A 23,376-nucleotide genomic window follows, 5' to 3' on the forward strand; every position below is an offset into this window, starting at 1 on the left:
ACGTATGTTGAATGAGACTGAATAATATTTTAGTTTCGCGAAATGGGTGATTGTAAATTGTAATTTTTTTTTTTACATGCGTTTAGTATGTAGCGCCCCTTGGGCCCCGGCGCCCTGGGCGACCGCCCGGGTCGCCCCACCCTAAAGCCGGCGCTGAGTTTACTCAACAGCCAATAGCAAAACAACATTCTCCCGCGTCAATCCGCGCTTTTCATCAATAACCAATCGCAAAATAGTAAACCTAACGACTGCACTTTTTACCGACGTAATTTTCTAATATGCTGAAGTTTTGCTTATGCATAAAGTTATTTACTATTGTTATTTATATCTGAATTAACATTCCCTTTACCATAAACTTACTTTACAAATCTATTCTACAAAAATCCCCTTTGTCCACATCCATACTTCTTCGAAATGTTCCCACACTAAATCCTACTACACAACTCGTTAAACAATTATCTTCATACTAACCTTAAACCACACTCACGCATAATTCATAATGCTAAAACACATTTATAACATTTTACATACACAAAAGGACATAATAACACTTTATGAAAATACTAGAACAGTTTATGAATAACATTCTGTTACTTTAGAGCTCTCTAGTGGGCACAATAGAAACTAAAATCACAGTCCCTCTATCCAATATTGTCCTCTGTCGGCTGATACATAAACTACATGCGCGTCCAGTCTCGTGTCACCATCTGTCACTATCCTGCTCTGAGACACCTCTCCCACTTAACCGCCTCCAAGGCAGGATCGTTATACGGCGCTACGCCTCAGTATTACAAAGTAGTATGTCATGTTGGCACGTAAATATCATTAACTGTGAACAGCAACAATAGTATTAAAAGAAATCAAAGAAATAGGGGGAATTTTAAAATCTTTACCAAAGAGACTCAGATACATAAAATTACTGCCCGGTAATAAAAATCTGCGCCACATACGGCGCGTATTGAAAAATTATACGCCATGTTGGCACGTAAAAATCATTAAGCGTGAAGCTGTATAAGTCAGCAATAAATTTATTACTTTTAAAATCCATTACACAAAACACTCTTCTATTTAACACAACTGAACAGTCAAACAAAGCAGCATCATTAACGGCGCGTTGTATGCCATGCAGGCACGTAAAAATCTCTAAAAATGAACAGCAACAGTAGTAGTAAGAGAAATTAAAAGTTTAAAAATCCTCACCACTTCCTGTCGTTTACAGGCATAAAATTTTTTATCACACCAAAGATTACAAACTCCGGACAGATAAAACAATTTTTTCATAATATGTCCCACATAAAAACAAACATTAAACTACAAGTTGTCTTTTTTCAAAGCGCCAAAAATATACTTCCCGTCCAGAGGAAGACAAAACATAACGATACCCATGGGCGTGTAGAGTGGGAGTGTGGTTGTATGGGGACGGGGGAGGGGGAAGGGTGGAGGATGGAGGGCTGAAGGGGAGGGGGAGGGGCATGAAGATGAATGAGCCGAAAAAAGAGGAGGTTAAGTGGACAGCACGCCAAGAATGTAAATATATTATCAGAAGTAATAAGAGAAAGTTACTGAAAATTGGACCAGAATCGAGTATGCACTATTAACCCACTGCCATGCTACTCATCAGTAATCCTACAGATAAAATATGCTAACAGAAAGGAACGCAAACAACCTTTAAAATAATTCAATGGTGAAAACCACATAATCAACCAGTAACTGAGCCTCATAATATGCCGTATACATCATACCCCAAGCAGCGTACAGGCACAACAAACACAGAAACCAGCAGCAGCCTTTAGGCACCACAGACAACAGTGCATACTTAAAACAAGAGCTGTACTCCTTAGTGTATCAGCAATAGAATATAATAACGACTGAAGAACCGAATCACATACTGTAAAATATGCTATGTATTTTTATGAAACGAGAGAGGAAGCTGGATGGGGTGAAGGTCCAGAGGTTGGTGGAAGTAAGAACTGGGTTGGTGCTAGGGATAGAGAGAATAAACTATGAATCATTTTGGAACAGAGCAAAGAGCCGACTTGTTCGTTCAACACTTTATCTGGCTCCTTTATTTTGCTCTTAAAAATCTCAAGTTCGTCCAGAATATCCAACTGCACGCCTTTCGATGCGTGATGCAAAAGCTTAAGTGTACTGTGTACAGTACCAACCCGATGACCCTCATTTTTTAAGTGCTATCCACATGCAGTCGTATTAGAAGGACCAGCATGTTCTTTAAAGCGGGTGACAAAACTTCTACCCGTTTGTCCAATATAAAATGATTCACAGGACCCGCATTGCAATTTACATATACTGTATGGATTATATTTACCACTCACCTAACCCCCTCCCCCCTCGCAAAGCCTATGTTTCAGCTTATATCTTTGTTGCCCCTTGTACAGAAACCTACCCTAAATCACTTTGGAAAGGAGCGAGTCATCTTTTCGGAGATTGGTCCCCTGTATTGCAACATTAGACACTTATTTACATCATCTGTCCGTGGTGGTTTCACCTGCCTATGCTTCTTGTACGAACTGGAGACCAGCGACTGCTTATAGGCATTTGCCCCCGCAGCCTGCTTCAAAATGTGTAACTCTTAACTTCGTCCTCATATAGAGGCAAACTCAATAGTCGTGCTATCATAATACGAAAGTAGGCTACCTCATTTGTAGTGAGATGATTGGAATAATTGCCTGCTATGGCGTCAGACTGCGTGGCTTTCGAAAAATTGAGAAGCCAAAATCCAGAAAACCCAATTTCCTATCCACTTCAACTTTCAACTTATACTTTGCTGCTCACTGAATAAACTAAAAACGGACACAACCTTGTCGTAAGTGCCCTTCACAATCATGAAAACATCATCAATATACGTTTTATAAAAAACAATGTCATCAGAGAGATTATACACTCCTGGAAATGGAAAAAAGAACACATTGACACCGGTGTGTCAGACCCACCATACTTGCTCCGGACACTGCGAGAGGGCTGTACAAGCAATGATCACACGCACGGCACAGCGGACACACCAGGAACCGCGGTGTTGGCCGTCGAATGGCGCTAGCTGCGCAGCATTTGTGCACCGCCGCCGTTAGTGTCAGCCAGTTTGCCGTGGCATACGGAGCTCCATCGCAGTCTTTAACACTGGTAGCATGCCGCGACAGCGTGGACGTGAACCGTATGTGCAGTTGACGGACTTTGAGCGAGGGCGTATAGTGGGAATGCGGGAGGCCGGGTGGACGTACCGCCGAATTGCTCAACACGTGGGGCGTGAGGTCTCCACAGTACATCGATGTTGTCGCCAGTGGTCGGCGGAAGGTGCACGTGCCCGTCGACCTGGGACCGGACCGCAGCGACGCACGGATGCACGCCAAGACCGTAGGATCCTACGCAGTGCCGTAGGGGACCGCACCGCCACTTCCCAGCAAATTAGGGACACTGTTGCTGCTGGGGTATCGGCGAGGACCATTCACAACCGTCCCCATGAAGCTGGGCTACGGTCCCGCACACCGTTAGGCCGTCTTCCGCTCACGCCCCAACATCGTGCAGCCCGCCTCCAGTGGTGTCGCGACAGGCGTGAATGGAGGGACGAATGGAGACGTGTCGTCTTCAGCGATGAGAGTCGCTTCTGCCTTGGTGCCAATGATGGTCGTATGCGTGTTTGGCGCCGTGCAGGTGAGCGCCACAATCAGGACTGCATACGACCGAGGCACACAGGGCCAACACCCGGCATCATGGTGTGGGGAGCGATCTCCTACACTGGCCGTACACCACTGGTGATCGTCGAGGGGACACTGAATAGTGCACGGTACATCCAAACCGTCATCGAACCCATCGTCCTACCATTCCTAGACCGGCAAGGGAACTTGCTGTTCCAACAGGACAATGCACGTCCGCATGTATCCCGTGCCACCCAACGTGCTCTAGAAGGTGTAAGTCAACTACCCTGGCCAGCAAGATCTCCGGATCTGTCCCCCATTGAGCATGTTTGGGACTGGATGAAGCGTCGTCTCACGCGGTCTGCACGTCCAGCACGAACGCTGGTCCAACTGAGGCGCCAGGTGGAAATGTCATGGCAAGCCGTTCCACAGGACTACATCCAGCATGTCTACGATCGTCTCCATGGGAGAATAGCAGCCTGCATTGCTGCGAAAGGTGGATATACACTGTACTAGTGCCGACATTGTGAATGCTCTGTTGCCTGTGTCTATGTGCCTGTGGTTCTGTCAGTGTGATCATGTAATGTATCTGACCCCAGGAATGTGTCAATAAAGTTTCCCCTTCCTGGGACAATGAATTCACGGTGTTCTTATTTCAATTTCCAGGAGTGTATATCGTTTTGCAGAGTAGTGTGTTAGTCAAATATTCGCCGAGACAATCACACGTATCTCCAAAGATCGGAAGATTGCTAGAGTGATATCTATTTTTTTTTAAAAGGAGACAAAATCTTGCGCAGTAACTACAGAGGAATAAGTTTATTAGACTCAACATACAAGATATATGCTAAGGTCTTAAACACGTGACTTAAAAACATAACGGAAGTAGTAAAACATGAGGAAGAAATGAGTTTCAGGAAAGGCTGCTCGACGATAGATGGAGTTTTTATTTTACAAGAGCTATTAAAAAAACTCAGAGAATGTAATAAAGAAACACACGTTGCTTTTATTGTTTTTTAACAAAAACCTTTTGATAATATCAATAGGCAGAAACTCTGGAGGAGAGTGACGAATCGCGGGTACCCCAAACATCTAATAAATGCGATAAAAAGTTTGAGTCTGAACGCGACTATCACTCTAGATCTCAACGAAGAAATAACTAATGAGACGTCAACCAACAAAGGAGTACGACAAGGCTGCTGTATCTTCACAACTTTAACATTTACATACATCCATATTGGAAAACAGAACTTCAGAAAAGTGTATACGAAGATAGGAGGACTCTTTTAAACAAACTCTTTTAAATTACTTGCTATATGCTGACGACGGAATGATCCGCCAGATAAAGAAGAGGACCTTCAGAAAGCAATTTACTTACTGAAACAAATAAGCGCGAAATTTGACATGGAGGTCTCAACAGAAAAATTTGAGACAATGGCCTTTGTGGGCGGAGTAAAACATTTGAGTGCAAATGAAGCACTTCAGGTATCTGGGACGTGAGGTGGGATACGGTTACAGCAAAGATATGGAATTTAAGCTAAGTAGATTTAGTTGGGTTTGTGGAGCAATTAACAGAAAATTTATAATCAAAACTAGGAAAGAACTCGAATTCTGCTAAACAGTTGCAGCCTCCACGCTCCTGTATGGAAGCGAGACCTGGGTGCTTAGCAAAAAGCAAGAAAACTGCATTCAGGCACAGGAAATTGAAGGTTCCACAATAGAAGACAGACTAAGGAATCAAGACATTGATGATGCTGATGAAGTCCCATACTCCGTAACAGAGCGTAGGAGACCCGCACCACCGTACTAGGCAAGGTCCTAGCGGAGGTGGTTTGCCATTGCCTTCCTCCGACCGTAATGGAGATGAATGATGACGACCCAACAACACCCAGTCGCCTCGAGGCAGGTGAAAATCCCTGACCCCGCCGGGAATCGAACCCGGGACCCCGTGCTCGGCAACCGAGAACGCTACCGCGAGACCACGAGCTGCGGACATCAAGACATTAGAGAAGAACCAAAAATTTTTAGCCTTACTGATATAATTGTAGAGGATAGGGAAAAATATAACAAACCCCTAGAAAGAAGGGAGAGTGACAGATACTCCTTAAAAACTAGAAAGTATTAAATGCCAAGGAAGAGGCGAGAGAGAGGAAGACCCCGACAACGATGGGTGCCGTAATAGGCAGTTTCTGCTATTACCTGAAGAGAAGAAGAAGACAATCACGTGTTTGCGTAGAACATACTACGGAAATAAAGGAAGCCGGAAATTATTGTTCACCTAGGGGGAAAAAAAAGAGAAAAAAGAGCGTTGTCATTAGTTTGGGAGAGAGAAGGGAGTCTCTCGGCTGAAGTTGTCGGATGTGCACTGTCAATGTTTTCTCGGTGCCGGTTCCCGGGGGTCACCTAATACAATTATTACGCTGTATGCAAATAGTGCGCAGCGCGCGAGCAGCGGCGACCTTGGCGGCGTGGAGGCGCGGTGCCCGGTGCCGGCCGGCCGAGACACGTGAGCCCGCGGCTGCCGGCTGCTCCGCGGCACGCCGTGGGGTGGGGAGGCTGGCGCTGGCCCACAGCCTTCCAGTCTGCGCGCAGCCGGCGGGAGTGCGACAGCCGACAGCCGACAGCGTCTGCTCAGCGATGGGCGCAGCCTGGTGCAGGGAGCGCGCCGCGCATGCGCACGACTCCAAGTCGCCGCTGGACCGCGTCATCGTCTCCTGCGTCGACAAGGTGAGGTCCCAGAGCCGCTCGTCCCGCAGGTGGAACCTGGGGGTTATCTCTGGACGGCTACGTGGATTTCCTTCCCCACGGGTTTTGGTGGAGCATCGCAGTCTGCCCAACTGTCTGAACCATTGTTGTTAGGAAAGTGCTTGATGGAAGTATGTCGCCCACAAAACGCTGCGGGACGTATTTTGTAACTATAAACTCTCCGTTTGTTGTATTCAAATCTAAAGATTCCATCTAGATCGTGTGCCTGTTCTAGAACGTTTTTGTTGTTGAATGAAACGGCTATTCAAGTATCTACAAAATCTCAAGCTTCACTGTAGCTCAGTGCAAGCTGTTCGCTCCCGATAACTGGCTGGTTTGAGCTGGTTCTTAGGAGGAACGTAAGGACGTAACACCTCCAATAGATTCATGCCTGATAAACCACGGCAATGTTCCCGACAACAGTCGGTTAATCCGCTGCTGGATTGGAAAGGAGAGAAAGTTATCTTCCACTGTGTTGTTTACAGAATGCGTACAAGTGCAGAAAGCGATGTTAATACTCGCCAGGACGGTGACAGTATAATACTAAAAATGAGTGAAGGATGTAAGAAATTTGTCCCTAACGGCATAAATAGCTCACTGTACTATTGCAGCTGTGATGTGTATTACCTGAATTCGATGGCTAACTACACATCTTATAAAGCTCTGTACAAGTGAGGAAGAAAGGTCGGTTCACTTTTTAACATGTCTTCTTCGTTGCGACCATGAAGAACTGAGCACTATAAATGTATAAGAGGAATTCGGTTATGGATTCGCCGAAAGGACCATCCAGCACTCGGGCCAAATATTCGGGAAATCACACAAAACGAAATCCTTGTGTGGACGAAGCTCTAATATTGTTCTTGCCAGATAACACATCCTCTCTCAGCCACTTCTCAATTCCCGTCCTTCATACGTTACAACAGATAGTTGCACGAAGTGACACACGAGTAAACCCGCTTTTTTACATTTCGTCGGCAAGCTTCCGATTGGTTTGATGGTGCTTGCCACGATTTCTCTCTTGCGCCAATCTCTTCATCTCAGAGTAGCATCTACATCCAGCGTCCTCAGTTACTGATCTACATATTCTAAACTATATCAACCCTTACAGTTTTTGTCCTCTACAGGTCTCCGAAGTTATTCCCTGATATCTTAAGTCCTTTGCTTTAGTAAATTTTTTCCACATATTGATTTCCTCGCTGATTCTATCGACAGCCTCCACATTTGTTTCTCTTGTATTTTCAGGAGGTTTCTGAAACGCCACATCTCAAATGCTTCGATTTTCTTCAATTATAGTAAAGAAGGAAAATCTAGAAAAGAATAAAGCTTGTGATCTTCAAAGTCTATACAGCTGAAGCTTTATAAGTAAATTTTTAGAGATTCAGTACTGTCACTGTTGTGTTACATACGCATACCGTTTCACGAGAGAGCGACTGGGTATTATCCATCGCTGCATATTTCACTTAATCGAGTAGCTGACGCAAGGCTACTGGCATTGGTATTGGTAATGGATATTCAGAAATAAGTTCCAATCCATTCCTAGTATGGGACATATGTGGCGGCATTTTGAGGAGTTTGAGGAACCGGGCTAAAGTTGCAGAAATTTTGCTTGTCGTTTGAAGTAGTACAGACGTAAACAGATTTTTTGGAACTGGGAACTGTGTTACAGAGAAAAACGTACTGGAAGCTAAGAACAAATTCAAAAGAAAGGTGGAAACTGTGTAAGTCGTGCGAACCGCTAGCACTTTCTTCTGAAGCGAAGTAAGGCAGCTTTCGACTGTTCCGTGAGAAGATTACCTCCTGCCTGCGGCCGCTGCTACGGTTCGCTTGTCGTAAACCTGTGACGGAGACGGTGGTTACTCAGTAATCTCGGGCTCCCACTCTCATGCTATTTTGCGGTTGCAACCACAAACTCGCCCGCAAGGCGTTGGTTCTTGAAGTTGATTCTGTCAGAGGACGTGGCTGTTTCTCACATTGTAGGTAATATTATTACTACAAAGAATTAAGGGGTGGTTAGAACTCGTTTCAGGCCGTTTGAGGTAGCTTTTAATACGTCTCTAGAAGATGCGAGACTGCGTTAGAAGGAAGGAGGGAACAGTGTGTATTGTTAGGGTATCAGGTGAACATGGGGACGTCAGTTTTATGTGGTGTTTATGGTTAAAATGGCTCTAAGCACTAAGGGACTTAACATCTGAGGTCATCAGTCCCCTGGATGTAGAACTACTTAAACCTAACCAACCTAAGGACATCACATACACCCATGCCCGAGGCTGGATTCGAACCTGCGAACAGTGCGGTTCCTGACTGTGGCGCCTAGAACCGCTCGTCCACAGCGGCCGGCTGTGGTGTTTATAATCGTGCACTGAAGTAAAGGGCGAAAACTCTGTCACGACGAGCTGGATGCTTCCTATACACACACACACACACACACACACACACACACACACACACATACACACACACACACACGAACTCTCGCGCGCTTTGAATTTTACTAAGTGTCAAGCGTGGATATGTATGATAAGGATGATTATGACGAGGCACTGTTGTGGTTTGTGTTGTCATAGATGGAAGGACGCGAAAGAGGATAGTCAAACCAAGTACCTGTACATAGTCTGCTACCTGCTACTCTCGACCAGAAAAAAGAGAGCTGTCGGCACTTGGGTTCCTTCTACTCCTTATTGAATGAGAGCGGTTCTTATAAGAAGTACCGACAACTAACAGAGAATCGCAATAGTTAACGTGATTGTTCCATAATATAATACTGAACTTAAACCAAATCACTCGATGAAAGCAAATAATTGAAAAATTTCGCTTCAGTAATAAACATTTCTAATAACATTGATATGTTGTGTTAGGTCTAATCTAGGACTCATCTGCAGCTTAATTTTATCGTATAAGGGAAACGGGGATTTATGTTACGTTACATTACACGTTGAAATAAGCTGCTTAATAGGCTGTACAAGTTTCTATTATTTTATTGCTGGCTTAGCACGAGAAAATCTTTGGTATGTGCTTAAATAACAGTATATATATATACACGAAGGCCCTGAGAATGGGAATATATCCATTACCAGTTCGGAAACAAAGTAGAAATTAGGTATTACTGTCGTTTGGGCAGATTGTGTCAATATCTGTACGGTAACATGAAATGTTTTAGTATTTTCATGCTGTGGAGTACCACACGCGCAAGAAAAAGTGGCCTCCATATGTGGTGATGTTTAATTTTCCCAAAGTGAGACATCGCTTTAATACTTTCTTCACGAATAAACTTCACTACTTCAGAGTACGTCTGTGTCGTAACAAGAGAGGCAGAGGGAGAAAGGGAGAAAGTCGTAAAAGATACTATACAGTGGACAGTGTGCGCGGATGTGATCCATTATTTTCCGTTCTCTTAGTGTAGCCACTATTTCTTGTAAATACAGGCATTACACCTGATGTGAATACGCCACATTTGTTGTGAACACAGTGCACTAAAGCTTGTAATGACATGCCGTCCGACCGACAAGTGTTCTCGGTAAGAAGACGGAAGTGTGTTGCGCTGTGAGAACGAAAGAATTCCTGGGCGGCTACGGTTCCGTCAAGGTCGCCAAGGGAAAGTGGAGCGCGTCACAGCGCCACGGGAAGGAATGCCGCACGCCGGCCCACCACGTGTTGGTCCATCACAGCCGCTGAGCCGGCGGGCAGGGGTGCTTGCCGCAAGGACCAATCAACATGACTAGAGTTGCTCTCTAGCTACGAGGTAGTCTTCCCGATCTGTCGTCGATGAACCCAAACATTGTGATTCTACATCTACATTTATACTCCGCAGGAGATGGGTACTTCGTACCAATATTGTCGATTTTCTGCACTGTTCCACTTACGTATTGAGCGAGGGAAAAGCGCGTTTGTTTGTGCTCTGATACCTCTCATTTTATGCTCATGGTCCCTACACAAGATATATTTATTTATTTATTGCTTATTTAGCCCTCTCTTATATCTGACGAGTAACAGCGCATACCAATTGTACTACAAAACATTCACAGTAATTACAATAATAATAACTGACACCAATAGCATTAAAGAGCATTAAGAATGACATTGGTTAGTTTAGGCAATTCGAGGCTGTGTTTAACATTACCAGTGGAGGAAGGGATAGTGAAAGAGGAGAAGATTGAATGTCAGTGACGGTGGCTGTTAAGAAAGAGCAGAATTTAACTTGAGAACTCTGTAGACTAGGGGGTTGGGAAAGTTTTGCGGAAAGGGGTTTGGCGAAAGCGAGCTGCAGACAAGTATATACAGGGTGAGTCACTAACTGTTGCCACCAAGAATAACACTGAAAGTTTGATAGGAGCGGAAAATTTTGTGGAACAAAAGTTGCATGGGACAGTGAGGGCCATAATATGATGTTGGTTTTTTGTTGCTAGGTGGGGTCGCTTCAGAGATATGCAGGTCAAGATTGTGTTTTTAAATATGATGCTGTAGTTTGGTAGCCTACTTATTTTCTGAAGGCGGCTGTCGAGACGAATGGTTCAAATGGTTCAAATGGCTCTGAGCACTATGCGACTTTACTTCTGAGGTCATCAGTCGGCTAGAACGTAGAACTAATTAAACCTAGCCAACCTAAGGACATCACACACATCCATGCCCGAGGCAGGATTCGAACCTGCGACCGTAGCGGTCGCTCGGCTCCAGACTGTAGCGCCTAGAACCACACGGCCACTCCGGCCGGCTCGAGACGAATCCAATGATTTGTAGTAGTAGGGTCTTTGAAGGTCAAGAAGGTCAAAAAGGTGGCATGAACGTCCATTTACAGAAGGTGTACGAAGTGATGACTATTGGTATCTGTGCAATGCTACAAGCTTCTTATCACAGATTGAGTGGTATTCCTTATCACTTAGGTACTTATCGAAGAACATGCTCTGACAATTCTCTCTCGTATATCGTTCAAATAGTACATATTCACCGAATACGGCGTGTCCATCGGACATGCCATTGACATGTAAACACCATTCGACAGTTTCGCAATACAACACTAATAGGAACAGTAACACTAGTATCGTCGAATCAAGCGAATGTGAATGATGTATTCCTTCGAAGAACAAGTCGATATGCTTCTCATTTACGGAGAACGCCAACGAAACTCAGTGAGAGCTAGAGACTTATACGCTGAAAGATGTCCTCAGCGTACTCACCCTACACGTCGTACATTTAATTATGTGTATGATAATTTAAGAACAACTGGATCTTCAACGCATCGGAAACATATCTGGCAAAGGAAAGTTACTTTCGAGGAAATGCAAATTGGTACTCTTGCCACTGTGTTTTCAGATCCTTGTGTTACTCGCGTTAAATTGCAAGGGACTCTGGCATGAGCCAGAGTAGTGTTGTTCGTGTTCTGCATCACCATAAATATTATTCTTACCATATCAGTCTCCACCAAGAATTAACTGGCACGGATTGTATGCGTCGCATTGAATTCTGCCGATGGGCTCAACTTCAGATTCAGAGGGATGGCACATTTATTAATTTGATTTTATTTACTGACGGGGCTACATTCACGAACCATGGAAATGTTAATTTGCATAACGTGCATTATTGGGCAACTGAAAATCCATGTTGGCTGCGGCAAGTTGCACATCAAAAACCGTAGGCGGTGAATGTATGGTGTGGGATTCTGGAGGACAGAATTATAGGCCCCTATTTCATCGGAGGAAATCGTAATGGTAGGAAGAGCACCACATTCCTGCAGTTTAGGTCTGTTATCGGAAGAAATACCTTTAGGAACAAGGAACAGAATATGGTATCAACATGATGGGTGTCCGGCACATTTTTCGCTGATGGCTAGAAATGAGTTGCAGAGACAATTTCCAAATCGTTGGACTGGACGCGGAGGACATGTGACGTGGCCGACTCGTTCACCAGTCTTGACGCCTCTGGATTTTTTCTTGTGGGGATTCGTAAAAGACATTGTTTATAAAGACGTTCCAACTACATCTGAAGATATGCGAGACAGAATTGTCAGAGTATGTGCTTCGATAAGTGCCGATGTCATGAGGAATACCACTTAATCCATGATAAGAAAATTGTAGCACTGTACTGATACCAACGGTCATCAGTTCGAACACCTGCTGTAAATGGACGTTCATGTCACCTCTTTGACCTTCGTTGACCTTGGAAGACCTTACTGTTACACATCACTGGATTCGTCTCGATATCCGCTATCAGAAAATAAGTACCAAATTATAGCACCCCATTTAAAAAAGCAAACTTCACATTCATATCTCTGAAGCGATCCCTCCTAGCAACAAAAAACAATCATATTATGGACCCTGTTGTCCCATGCAACTTTTTTTCCACAAACTTTTCAGCTCCTACCATGCTTTCGGAGTTATTCATGGTGGCAATAGCTGGTGACTCGCCCTGTAGAGGAGATAGCTGTGGTAACGTAACATGCGTCATTAACTGTCTTTTGAAGTTTCAGAGGAATTTAATTTCTCTGATATTTTAAGGAAGAGTCCATTTTGACGTCTAGTCCATGATACAGAAAATGATTTAGGGAACGTGGCATTTTTACGTAGTGGCCCAGGGAAGATTTTACTTTGTATACTAAGTTTGACAGTAGAAAGGTTGCATAGTCTTTTTCGTATACGGGTTCTCTAAAGCTACGAGAACTAAGTTGTGTCTCTTCCGATGATTACTATTTAAGGTCCACCGAGCCTTTCTAATGCACTTTCATTATATCAACCTGTTTCGGTCCTAAAAGAGCACCTCTGAACTGGTTAGTTGTCTGTTGTCATGCCGACTTCAAGTAATCTGTCATTTCTGTTCCCTAATATCAATTTGCGTCATCGTCCCATTTTATATCGCTTCTCAGTATTACTGTTAAATACTTTTACGATGCAACGCCCTCAAGATGTTCAACACCCATCCAGTAATCGGCTACTACCGGATTGTATTTCTGTGTGCATGATCTAAATTTATCCATTGCATCAAACGGAGATTTTGACGAAGTCTTTCAACATTTCCTTGAGATCGTGCAACTACGATACTTTCCTCTAGACAACAGCACTGTCAGTGAACAATCTCTTAGTGCTGCCGATCCTATCCAACAAACAGTTCGTGTACACTGAGAACATTTGAGGTATTATTACGCTTCCTTCGGGACACCCACTGCTACTTTCATTCGCCAGGTATAACACGATGGGTTCTATGAGTGAAATGTTTGTCCAGTCAGTCATATATGTCCGAAGTTAGTAGTCGAGCCAGTCACAAATTTCCGAAGTTAGTAGTTGATGCTGTAGTAAATCTACGAAGACGGGATCTACCTGTTCCCCTGCAAATGTTGTTTGCAAGATGTGCTGTATGAATTCCAGCTGTGTTTCGCATGAGTTGATTTTATGAGAGAAGCTTTATTTCCTGCAGTGATGTCATAATGTCTGAGGTTGGGACATGCTCTAGAATCTTACAGCACTCGAATGTCAGCAGTATTGCAGTGTAATTATGTGCGTCCGATATTTTCGCTTTTTTGTACGCAAGAGTTACAAGAGCTTTTTCACAGTTAGTTGAAACTCTTCGCTGCGCAAGAGATTCTCGATAAATATGCGATAGGCAAGCAGGTAATTCCACTGCGCATTCATTGTACCTGGGTTATTTCATAAATAATGCACACTAATTTCTTTTTACTTACAATTTTTTCAGTATCTCTTTACAATTCTTCAGTATAATCTCCCTGCTTCTCTGACTGAATCCCAACTTCTCGGAAGATTTATTATTTCAACCAGGAAACCACTTTTGTTCATCTGTCGAATGGCTCCGGCAACGGTGGTAGAAAGCTCTTCCAGAGAAAGATAACGACTTCCATTTCGTGAAAAAGTCAGTCTCGTGGACTCGTGTTCGGGCTGTAGGTAGGATGCGGCAACATTTTCTATCAGTATTCACCTAGTTTTTCGGCTACAATATTGCCAATATGCATGCGAGTATTGTCGTGGAGAATGAGTGGTCAAACCTCGAGCAGCTGAGGTTGGGTTGTGTGCATTTTTCTGGACAGATTGAGCATGAATTTATGATAATACACTGCTGTGACACTTGTTTCACGTGGGACTCCACGCTGTTGGAGAACTGGAGTGACGTGGTTGCGTAAAAGACACTCGTTGCGTTTACCAATGACCGTACAGGTAACAGGACCGAAAGCACCTGTCTCTTCGAAAACATATGGCTCTATGATAAATGATGCTGTAAACCAGCACCTTTTCAGGATGAAGTGGTACTAGTTAATCTGCGTGTGGATTTTCCGTTGCCCATTTTCAGCAATTCTGTTTATTGACATATCCTGTCAGATGGAAGTGGGCTTCGTCTGTCCACAAAATTTTCCGCAACCAGTCATTGTTCACTTCCATGTGAGCAAGAAATTCTATACCAAAGGTCTCTCTTGCTGGCAGGTCAAAAGGAAGCAACTCGAGGACATGAGTAATTTTGAACGGATAGCAAAGAAGGACGTTTCGTAGGATTTTACGCACCGTGCTCACGGTTACGTCCAACGTTTGGGCAATTCTCCGTACACTGCATGTTTGCACACCATCATTCGTCTCCTCCTTCACTGCTGTGGCCACTGCTTCCACTGAGGTCGAATCAATTCGTTTCCTCCCTCTACCAGGTTGCACACCAAAAGAACCCATCTGTTGGAATTTCCGTATCATTTTCTGCAGACCCACGGCAGTAATCGGACCAACGCCTTTTTTTCAAACCCTTCAGTGTCCGGAACTTCTGCAGGGCGACTTGTGCACAGTCATCATTCTTGTAATACAGCTTTACAAGCAGAGCGCGATCCTGCATTGAGAGAGTCATGGCGAACGTCGCAGCTGGTCCCGGCGGAGGTTCGAGTCCTCCCTCGGACATTGGTGTGTGTGTTTGTCCTTAGGATAATTTAGGTTAAGTAGTGTGTAAGCTTCGGGACTGATGACCTTAGCAGTTAAGTCCTATAAGATTTCACCCACATTTGAACATTGAACGTCGCAGACGCGAAAGGGGGAAAGGGCGTTTACCCGGATTGCTTATACCAACTTCATGGGTCGTGCGCATTAAAGGTGTTTTCCTTTACGTATTGTAACACATACAGCGCATTCCATTGATCAATTTCCACATTATTTTTTTCTTCTGCCATATGTTTTCCCTCTTCTCCGATAATTGCAATTTGACGTCATTCTGAGCGCTTTGAAAGTTTAATTTTAGTTATAATCACCCTGTACACAAGAGAAAGCAATATATTTGTTATCTCTTCTATGCACATACGCTGTCGTAATTTCTCTCCTGCTGCGTCTGCACCTGGAGTTGGTTGGTCGTCTTCATGTCGCTTTTGTGCTTTCTAAAAGAACCTCTAAAGAAACGCACTGCTCTTCTTTGGATCTTCTCTACTTCCTCCATCAGTCCTACCTGGTACCGATCACGTAAGGGCGAGCTATATTCAGGTATTGGTCGAACGACCACGTTCAGTGGGGTAGCAGCCCCATGAAGTACTTGTAGGGGGGTTTAAACGCCCAGGGGGTGACAGCAGGCTCGAACGTTGTAAAGAACGTCCACCCATTGCTCATAGCTCTACGAACTCTGGTTTTCGACCGTGCCGGCCGCTGTGGCCGAGCGGTTCTAGGCGCTTCAGTCCGGAACCGCGCTGCTGCTACGATCGCAGGTTCGAATCCTGCCTCGGGCATGAATGTGTATGATGTCCTTAGGTTAGTTGGATTTAAGTAGTTCTAAGTTCTAGGGGACTGATGACCTCAGATGTTAAGTCCCATAGTGCTCAGAGTCATTTGAACCATTTTCGACCGTCCTAAGCGAAGGGGTGGTTTCATTGACACCCTTTATGCCATCGACTGACACGTTCTCGTGTCGATTTTGACCGACGATGTGTCTGAAATATATACCTCAGCCATCAACTCTCGTTGTAGCGGTTGTGTCCCCCATGGCTGAGGCCTCAAAAGAAGGGGTGAAATGCGGGCAAGAGAGTGTGTGACGATGTGCGAAACGTGCCTGTCGGGTTTGGGCAGAATTTCGATGAAATCTGGTGCCAGTGAGCTCGAGGGTGACGTCGCAGGGCGCCACGCTTTTGCCCTTACAGACGAAGGTTTTGGCATCTTTGAGCCAAATTTCAACCTTATGCGTCGGACTGGGACACAATTACAAAAAAAGAAATCCTTCAATTTTGTTGCACAGTGTAGAAAGCGGTGCTCTTTTTAAGGAATTTACTGTTGACATAAGATTATTTTGAAGGTTTCATGCCAAAAAGTGAGTTCTTTCCAGTTATTCCTTGCCTGCGGTGAGGCTCACTTGCATCCTCACATGTAAACGAATATCGACTAACGAGAGTTTCCTGGATTTTATTTGTTCTTATGTTTCACCGAGACAGTGGGATATTTCAACAAGTTATCGGTGTCTGAAATGGGGTGGCTAATCGTTACATGCTCCCTAACACTATGGCTCACAGCCCTTGTCCTCTACTGCTTTTCCATTTCTTCTCTGTCATGTCTACAGTCAAATACGTTTTGCAGAACAAACGTCGAAGGTGCCGCCCATTGTCTGCAGTGCTGTTGCACTTGGCTCGACTTCACGCTGACAAGTGTGCGCTGATGATTCGCACTTGGTGTGTAACAGGCTGGCAAACTATTTTCCCGTCACCAGAAGACTGCGGTCTAAATGGGACTTCACGAGTGACAAACAGCCGTCTTGTTCCAGAGAGCCCAGTTTCTCTCGGGTACAGGGGCGCGCTCTGCAGCTGCGAAGTTTATGTCTGACGTGTACGAGTACTTGGAGAAGTAGAGCCGCAAGCAAACTTAACAGGAAGCATTACACACTCGATTAAGTATTAAATGGCAGAACGTATTACTGAAGTTTTCAGGAATGTTTGATTTACGTTAACGCATTGTGATTCAGTGTCGAACTTACGCTTACTGAGTATGCATCTTATTGTTTTAAAGTCCAGCTGAGAACACTTCACAGTTTATAGTAATAAAACAGCAGTCCCGCATGCAAATGACATTTCCCAACACTGTTTTCGATTAGTAATTAGTCATGTTTCCATAAATCAAGGGCGTAAGTAGACTGCACCGACTGGAGCTATTCCTCGGGGTACAGGGGAAGGAACCACTAAATGCGCTAAACAAATGAAAAAAGATAAGGAAAAATTAAAAAGGAAATTTAAAGTAAAAAAAAAATAAATAAAAACAGAAAATGCCACATCCGTTGAATTTTCGCAAGTTCCGGAGCATGTTGGTACTCAAAACGTAGTTGTGAAAGTGGAAATGTTTTCCTACTGGTAAAACAATGATTTCTAATAAAAATGTTTGTTTTTCTATTATGATCGAATTAATCTTCTATAGTGAGTAGTGCTTGGTAGGGAAACAATTTAAGGATGGATTTTTGTTTCGGGTATTGATATATCGAAAAAATGTTTTGCTTTTGAAAATCTAACTACAGTTTGAAAAATAACAAATTTTTCAGAAACGTTTTTCCTACTTACACTTTTTGGACCAAGTGGAGGGAGTTAGGTAGAAAGAGATATAAGACTTGTACAAAGAGGAGGGCCGTCGGATGACGTGATAAAAAAAATGAGACACAGGGGATACAGTATGAGAGTCAGAGTCTAACGGAGCTTTGGAAGACTCGCGACTGAATAAGGCGTAATGGACAGATAACATTCCTTCGGGATTACTAAAATTATTGGGGGAAGGTAGGAACTAAACGACTATTAAAGTTGATTTGTAGACTGTATGAGTCTTGAGACCTACCATGAGACTTCCAGAATAGTGTCATCGGCACAAACCCAAAGGTAGCATGGGCAGGTAAGTGTGACAACTATCGGACAGTCGGCTTATCGTACCACGCATTCAAGTTACTGAGAAGAGTATGACACCGGGAGAGCAATTTCTGGAGGGCTATACCGAACCAGTCAGAAGAATGACGATAAGAAAAGGATGCCATTTATGGTGTAGCCTGTGGGGCTAGGCACGAGTGGAAAACGGGAGGTGATGCCAGTTGCCTCAGAAACCAAATGCCTGTGTTTACGATCCTGTCGTAAATCTTTTATGGAGGTGTGGAAGGTCTGAAAATCTTTAGAATAGTTGTTTCTGAAGCTGTAATGACGCATGTGGCAGTAGGTGAAATAAAATCCGTGCAGGTTCCACTGTTTTTGTCTGTCTTCACTGGTAGTGCTTCAATACTGTGTTCGTTGCACCGTAAATGCCTTTTACAGACGGCCTTACTCTTCTCAATAAGGACTAAGACCATTAAATAGTACTTAAAGGATCACAAAAGAAAAGACACACTCTTTGTTTGGGGAATCATATTTTGCGTAGTCAGTAAACGAGCGGCATTCGGAGTGTATTAATAAAAAATCTCATTGCCGTGTCTGCGCTATATTTACGACTACATAGGCTATTGTTAACAGTAACTGCCTCAGCTGTTCCCGATTTTCTCGAATCTAAAAGAACTGTAATTAGTTTGTACAGACTTAGAATGAATGGGACCAGAAACGCCCAGGGATAGTTCACAGAGATTTCCTGAGTGTCTTGGTGTAAGAAACCCACAGCCTCCCGTGTCTCTTTATCGAGTAATTACGTTTCTCTGTACAATTTACGGAGACATCTACAAACCATCACTTGAAAGAGGCTTCCCACATCCCTCGAAGGATGTGCCGCGAATAATATACATAAAATTTAACTCGTTTCAGCCAAAGCGACGTCAGAATAAACGAGAGGTAATATTTTTACTAAAAATACAATAACAGATCGTATATAAGAGAACGAAGACATACCACGTTTAAAGTCTCGATACACTTATCTTGTCAATTCACATTCACAGCTGAACCATGATTAGTGCTGTTTACTGAGCGAACTACCTTAAACAGCAATCCGTGGCCATTACGTGGTGTTAAATGCAATTGCACTTGTCACATTAGAGCTACAGTTAACTTCTATAAATTAAAAAATAACATAAAATGTAACGGACTGGAACTGTTGCTCTAAAATTCAAATTACGGTCGATAAATTGACCACACAATAATTTTATTGAAAACAATAAATAAAATAATATACTGGGCCTCTCGCATTTAAAAATAAAACGTCTCCACATTAAGCATACAGTCTTTTCATGAACTAAAATCTATAAAGTAGACAGTTGTGTGTTGTAGCAAAGAGAGTGCGAATGTCATTCTGAACTGAGAGAAATCTCCAGAAGTGCTTACGGGGATTGTTACAGGACCATTGATTTCCACAGTATATATAAGTGACCTAGTAGATAACGTCGGTAGTTCCCTGAGCTTTTAGCGAACGATGCTGTTGGATCTAGAAAATTGTACCGAAATCCATGAAGACCTGCAGATAACTGACGCTTGCTGCGAGGCGTGGTAATTGACCCTCAACACAAACAAATGTAACGTACTGCGAATACGTAAGCAGAAAGACCCTACATTGCATGATTGCACAATTGCTGAAACTATCACTGGAAGCAGTTACATCCGTAAAATATCTAGGAGTATGCGTACTGAGCGATTTGAAGAGGAACGGCGTATGTGAAGATCATTCAATAATTAAGGAGAAAAAAGGGTTTATTTTTACAAAACAATACTTTTTCTACTTTTCAACATAATCCCCTTGAACATTTATGCACTTGTTCCAACGGGCTACAAGCTTTTTTTATTCCGGCTGCAATGAACTCTTTATGTTGATGTTTGAACCAATTTCCCACAAACATTTTACGTTCTCGTTGTCCTGGAACCTCTTCCCACGTAATGCCTCCATCATTTCACCAAACAAATGGAAATCACTCGGTGCTAAATCCGGTCTGTGAGGGGGATGAGGCAATACTTATCACCCCATCTTGTCGATGATTTCACGGGTTAGTTGAGGAATATGAGGACCTGCGTTGTCTTGCTGGAGAATCACACTTTCCCTCTGAGATCAACGACGTCTCCCTCTCATGGTTTGCTTCACCTTGTTTGAAAGCAAATCCGAGTAGTACTGGCTGTTCATTGTACCCTGCTTTTCGAGATATTCACAAAAAACTGGACCTTCAGCATCTCAAAACATCGTCAACATGACTTTTCCTGCTGATCCTTGGGTTTTGAATTTTTTTTTTATAGGTGAGTTGGTGTGCTTCCACTCCATGCTTTGTCTTTTTGATTCTGGCTCATAATAGTGAACCCAAGTTTCATCGCAAGTTAAAATTTTGTTGAGGAAGTGCTCACCTTCTGTTTCATAACGTTCATTTAGCTCTGTGCACATTCTCAATCTTGTTTCCTTGTGTCGCCGCGTCAACTCCTTTGGGACGCCTGTTGCACATGTTTTGCGGTACTTAAGCTTGTTACAGATAACGTTACGAACTGTACCAGTACTAACTTGAACCTTATCAACTATTATTTCCACAGTCACACGGCAGTCGGCGCGAATAATGCCATCAATTCGACTTTCAAGTGAGGGAGTTGAAACCGCAACTGGTCGACCAGAACGGTGCTCGTCAGTCACTGAGTCGCGACCATTTTTGAACTAGTCTACCCACTTGTAAAAACTTTCACGATTCATACAACCTTCACGATAAGTTTTAGACATTCTACAGTATATATTCATTGGTTTCTCGCCTTCAGGAAGTAAAAAACGATTGTTCAACTAATGTGGACGTTTCAGGCGGACTCGCCATCTTGAAATATATTTTTGAGATTATGAACAAAACAATATTGATACGTCAGTTGATGAGGGCTCATCCAATGATGCCAACTTAAAGCTATAAAAGTACCAAACTTGCCCTACTAACCCTTTTTTTTCCAGACTAATTTGTCTCGTTAATTATTGAATGACCCCCGTAGAAATAATCGCGAGTATGGCAGGGGGATGCCAGACTGAGATTCATTGAAAAAATTCTCAGGAAATGCAGTTCACCAACAAAGGAAATAGCTTACAACATACTCAATTGTCAGCATGGGACACATAAGACTGTTAGAGGAAATAGAGTTGTTTCAAAGAAAAGTAGCGCGTTTCGTAGTAAGTTCATTTAATAAGCACAAAAGCATCATCAGCCAACTCCAGTGGCAAACGCTGGAAGAGAGGCGGTCTGCATCACATTTTGGTTTACTTTTAAAATTCCGAGAGCTGACGTTCCAAGAAGAGTCAACAAATATATTGTTTCGCCCTACGTATATGTCGCAAAAAAGACCGTGAAGGTAAAATCAGAGAGATTCGAGCCCGCAGGGGGGCTTGCCGGCAGTCGTTCTTCCCGCGAACCATTCTCGACTGGAAAAGGAGAGGAGGGGAATGACAATGGAACACGAAGTACCCTCTACTGCACACCGCAAGGTGGGTTGTGGGGTGTGGATGTAGATATACTAGCTACTCCTCAATCTACGTAGTAACGCAGGTGGTCTGATATTCCGAACACAAACATTTCGTTCATTAGTCAACGTGAGATGCAGCTATTTTTAAAATGAGCCATACCTTAACATGTTAACATGAGAGAATAACTGCTGCGGATGGCACTGACACTGAAAAGCTTATGGAAGAAAGGAAGTTAACTCTGAATACCTCTTTATTGTTTTCTATTTTATAGAGTGTTATTTTGATTGCAGTCATATCTCGAACCTTTAGAAGTGAATAAATGCGTCAGTTCAAATGATCTCCACGAATGATGCCCTGTATGACGTAAGTTACTCCCCCTGAGACCAGACTGAGATTGATTAAAAGAATTCTCAGGAAATGTAGTTCACCAACAAAGGAAGTAGCTTACAACACATACCCCCTAAACCAAGAGTGTCAGTTATCTCAATTGCAAGGCACTGGACGCGCATTACGTAGGCTGGCGGTTGGAACGCCCGTCATGCCATCACGGTTTAAGTTGGTTGCTTCCTTAAGGCGAATGCCGCAATTCATCCTGTGATAACGGAAAAGGCAGATTTCCTTCTTAATCCTTCCAAATTTCAATCTTGTACACCGCTTCTAATGCCCTAATCGTCGACGGGACGCTAAGGTAGAATTTGCTTTTTTGACTTTTCATTCTAAAAGGACTGAAAATGGAATGTTATGATTAGGCTTTAACTAAAGCTGATGACTCACAGTTTGATTCAAAGAACTGTTTTTTATTTGCAAACTTTCCCTCCCAATTATCTACAGTTCGAGATTTGTCATATATATCTAACCGATGAAAACTATTTGAATTCTGAATATGAAACCGAATCTTGTGTACATTAAGCGCCTTTCACCCTTATTTCTGTTTGAGATTACACAACATCAACAATTTTTTTCTGGAACTAAATCTGCAAGGTCTAAAACTGACTTTTTTTGTTTATTTATTTGCCATTATCTATTTTGTAGGTAAAACTTGAAATGCTTATCATCGTCACACAGCCCTAGCAATTGAAAAGAGACTAAAATTTTTTTACGATATTTCAGTGCCTGCAATATCGTATTTAGCTGCCGATAACGGGCAAGTGACTTTCATGCACAACGTCTGACCTGTGCGGGAATATACCTTATGTATGTACGAGTACAGGTCGTAGACGTGTGGTTGAAGATATATGTGAGTTTTGGTGTGGCCGTGAGTCGGGCGCCGATAGCCAAATGCTAGCCGGCACGGTACCTCAGCGTGTTCGGTGAGAGGGTTTAGCTACCCTCTGTAATTAAAAAACTGAGTGAGCGGATTAACGATCACCTGAACGAGTGTCATCGGACGTCCGCCACGAACAAATTCAACGAACAATATAGAACAAAATGAGATCTAAAAAAAAATGATAAAGAAAAAAATGCAAAGACGACCGCTCGTTATAAGCGGGAAATCCGGGTTCGAGGCCCGCTACGGCAGAAATTTTCATCGTCGTCATTCCAATTTACAGCTGATAGTTCTCGTTATTAGCATTTGCGAATACATTTAACGTACAAACTTGTTAGTGCTGTGAATGAATTTGATAGCGAGATCTTAGGCTCGAAACTGGCTGTGCTAGGGTAATTGCAAATCCAAGTCGCCTCTGCCCGCT

At 43.3% G+C, this 23,376-nt stretch overlaps 1 protein-coding gene across 1 annotated transcript in view; it reads left to right on the forward strand.

The window, feature by feature from the left end:
- The first annotated feature begins 6,240 nt into the window (after nucleotides 1-6,240).
- LOC126188074 (uncharacterized) overlaps nucleotides 6,241-23,376 on the forward strand; it is a 260,110-nt gene continuing 242,974 nt past the window's right edge. Inside the window, exon 1 of the mRNA XM_049929523.1 lies at nucleotides 6,241-6,374. Within this exon, the coding sequence (XP_049785480.1) occupies nucleotides 6,285-6,374 (90 nt within the window). The 5' untranslated portion in view covers nucleotides 6,241-6,284. The remainder of the gene's footprint in view (nucleotides 6,375-23,376) is intronic.

Source organism: Schistocerca cancellata, chromosome 5 (assembly GCF_023864275.1).
Source record: "Schistocerca cancellata isolate TAMUIC-IGC-003103 chromosome 5, iqSchCanc2.1, whole genome shotgun sequence".
In the NCBI taxonomy this organism is placed as follows: Eukaryota; Metazoa; Arthropoda; class Insecta; order Orthoptera; family Acrididae; genus Schistocerca; species Schistocerca cancellata.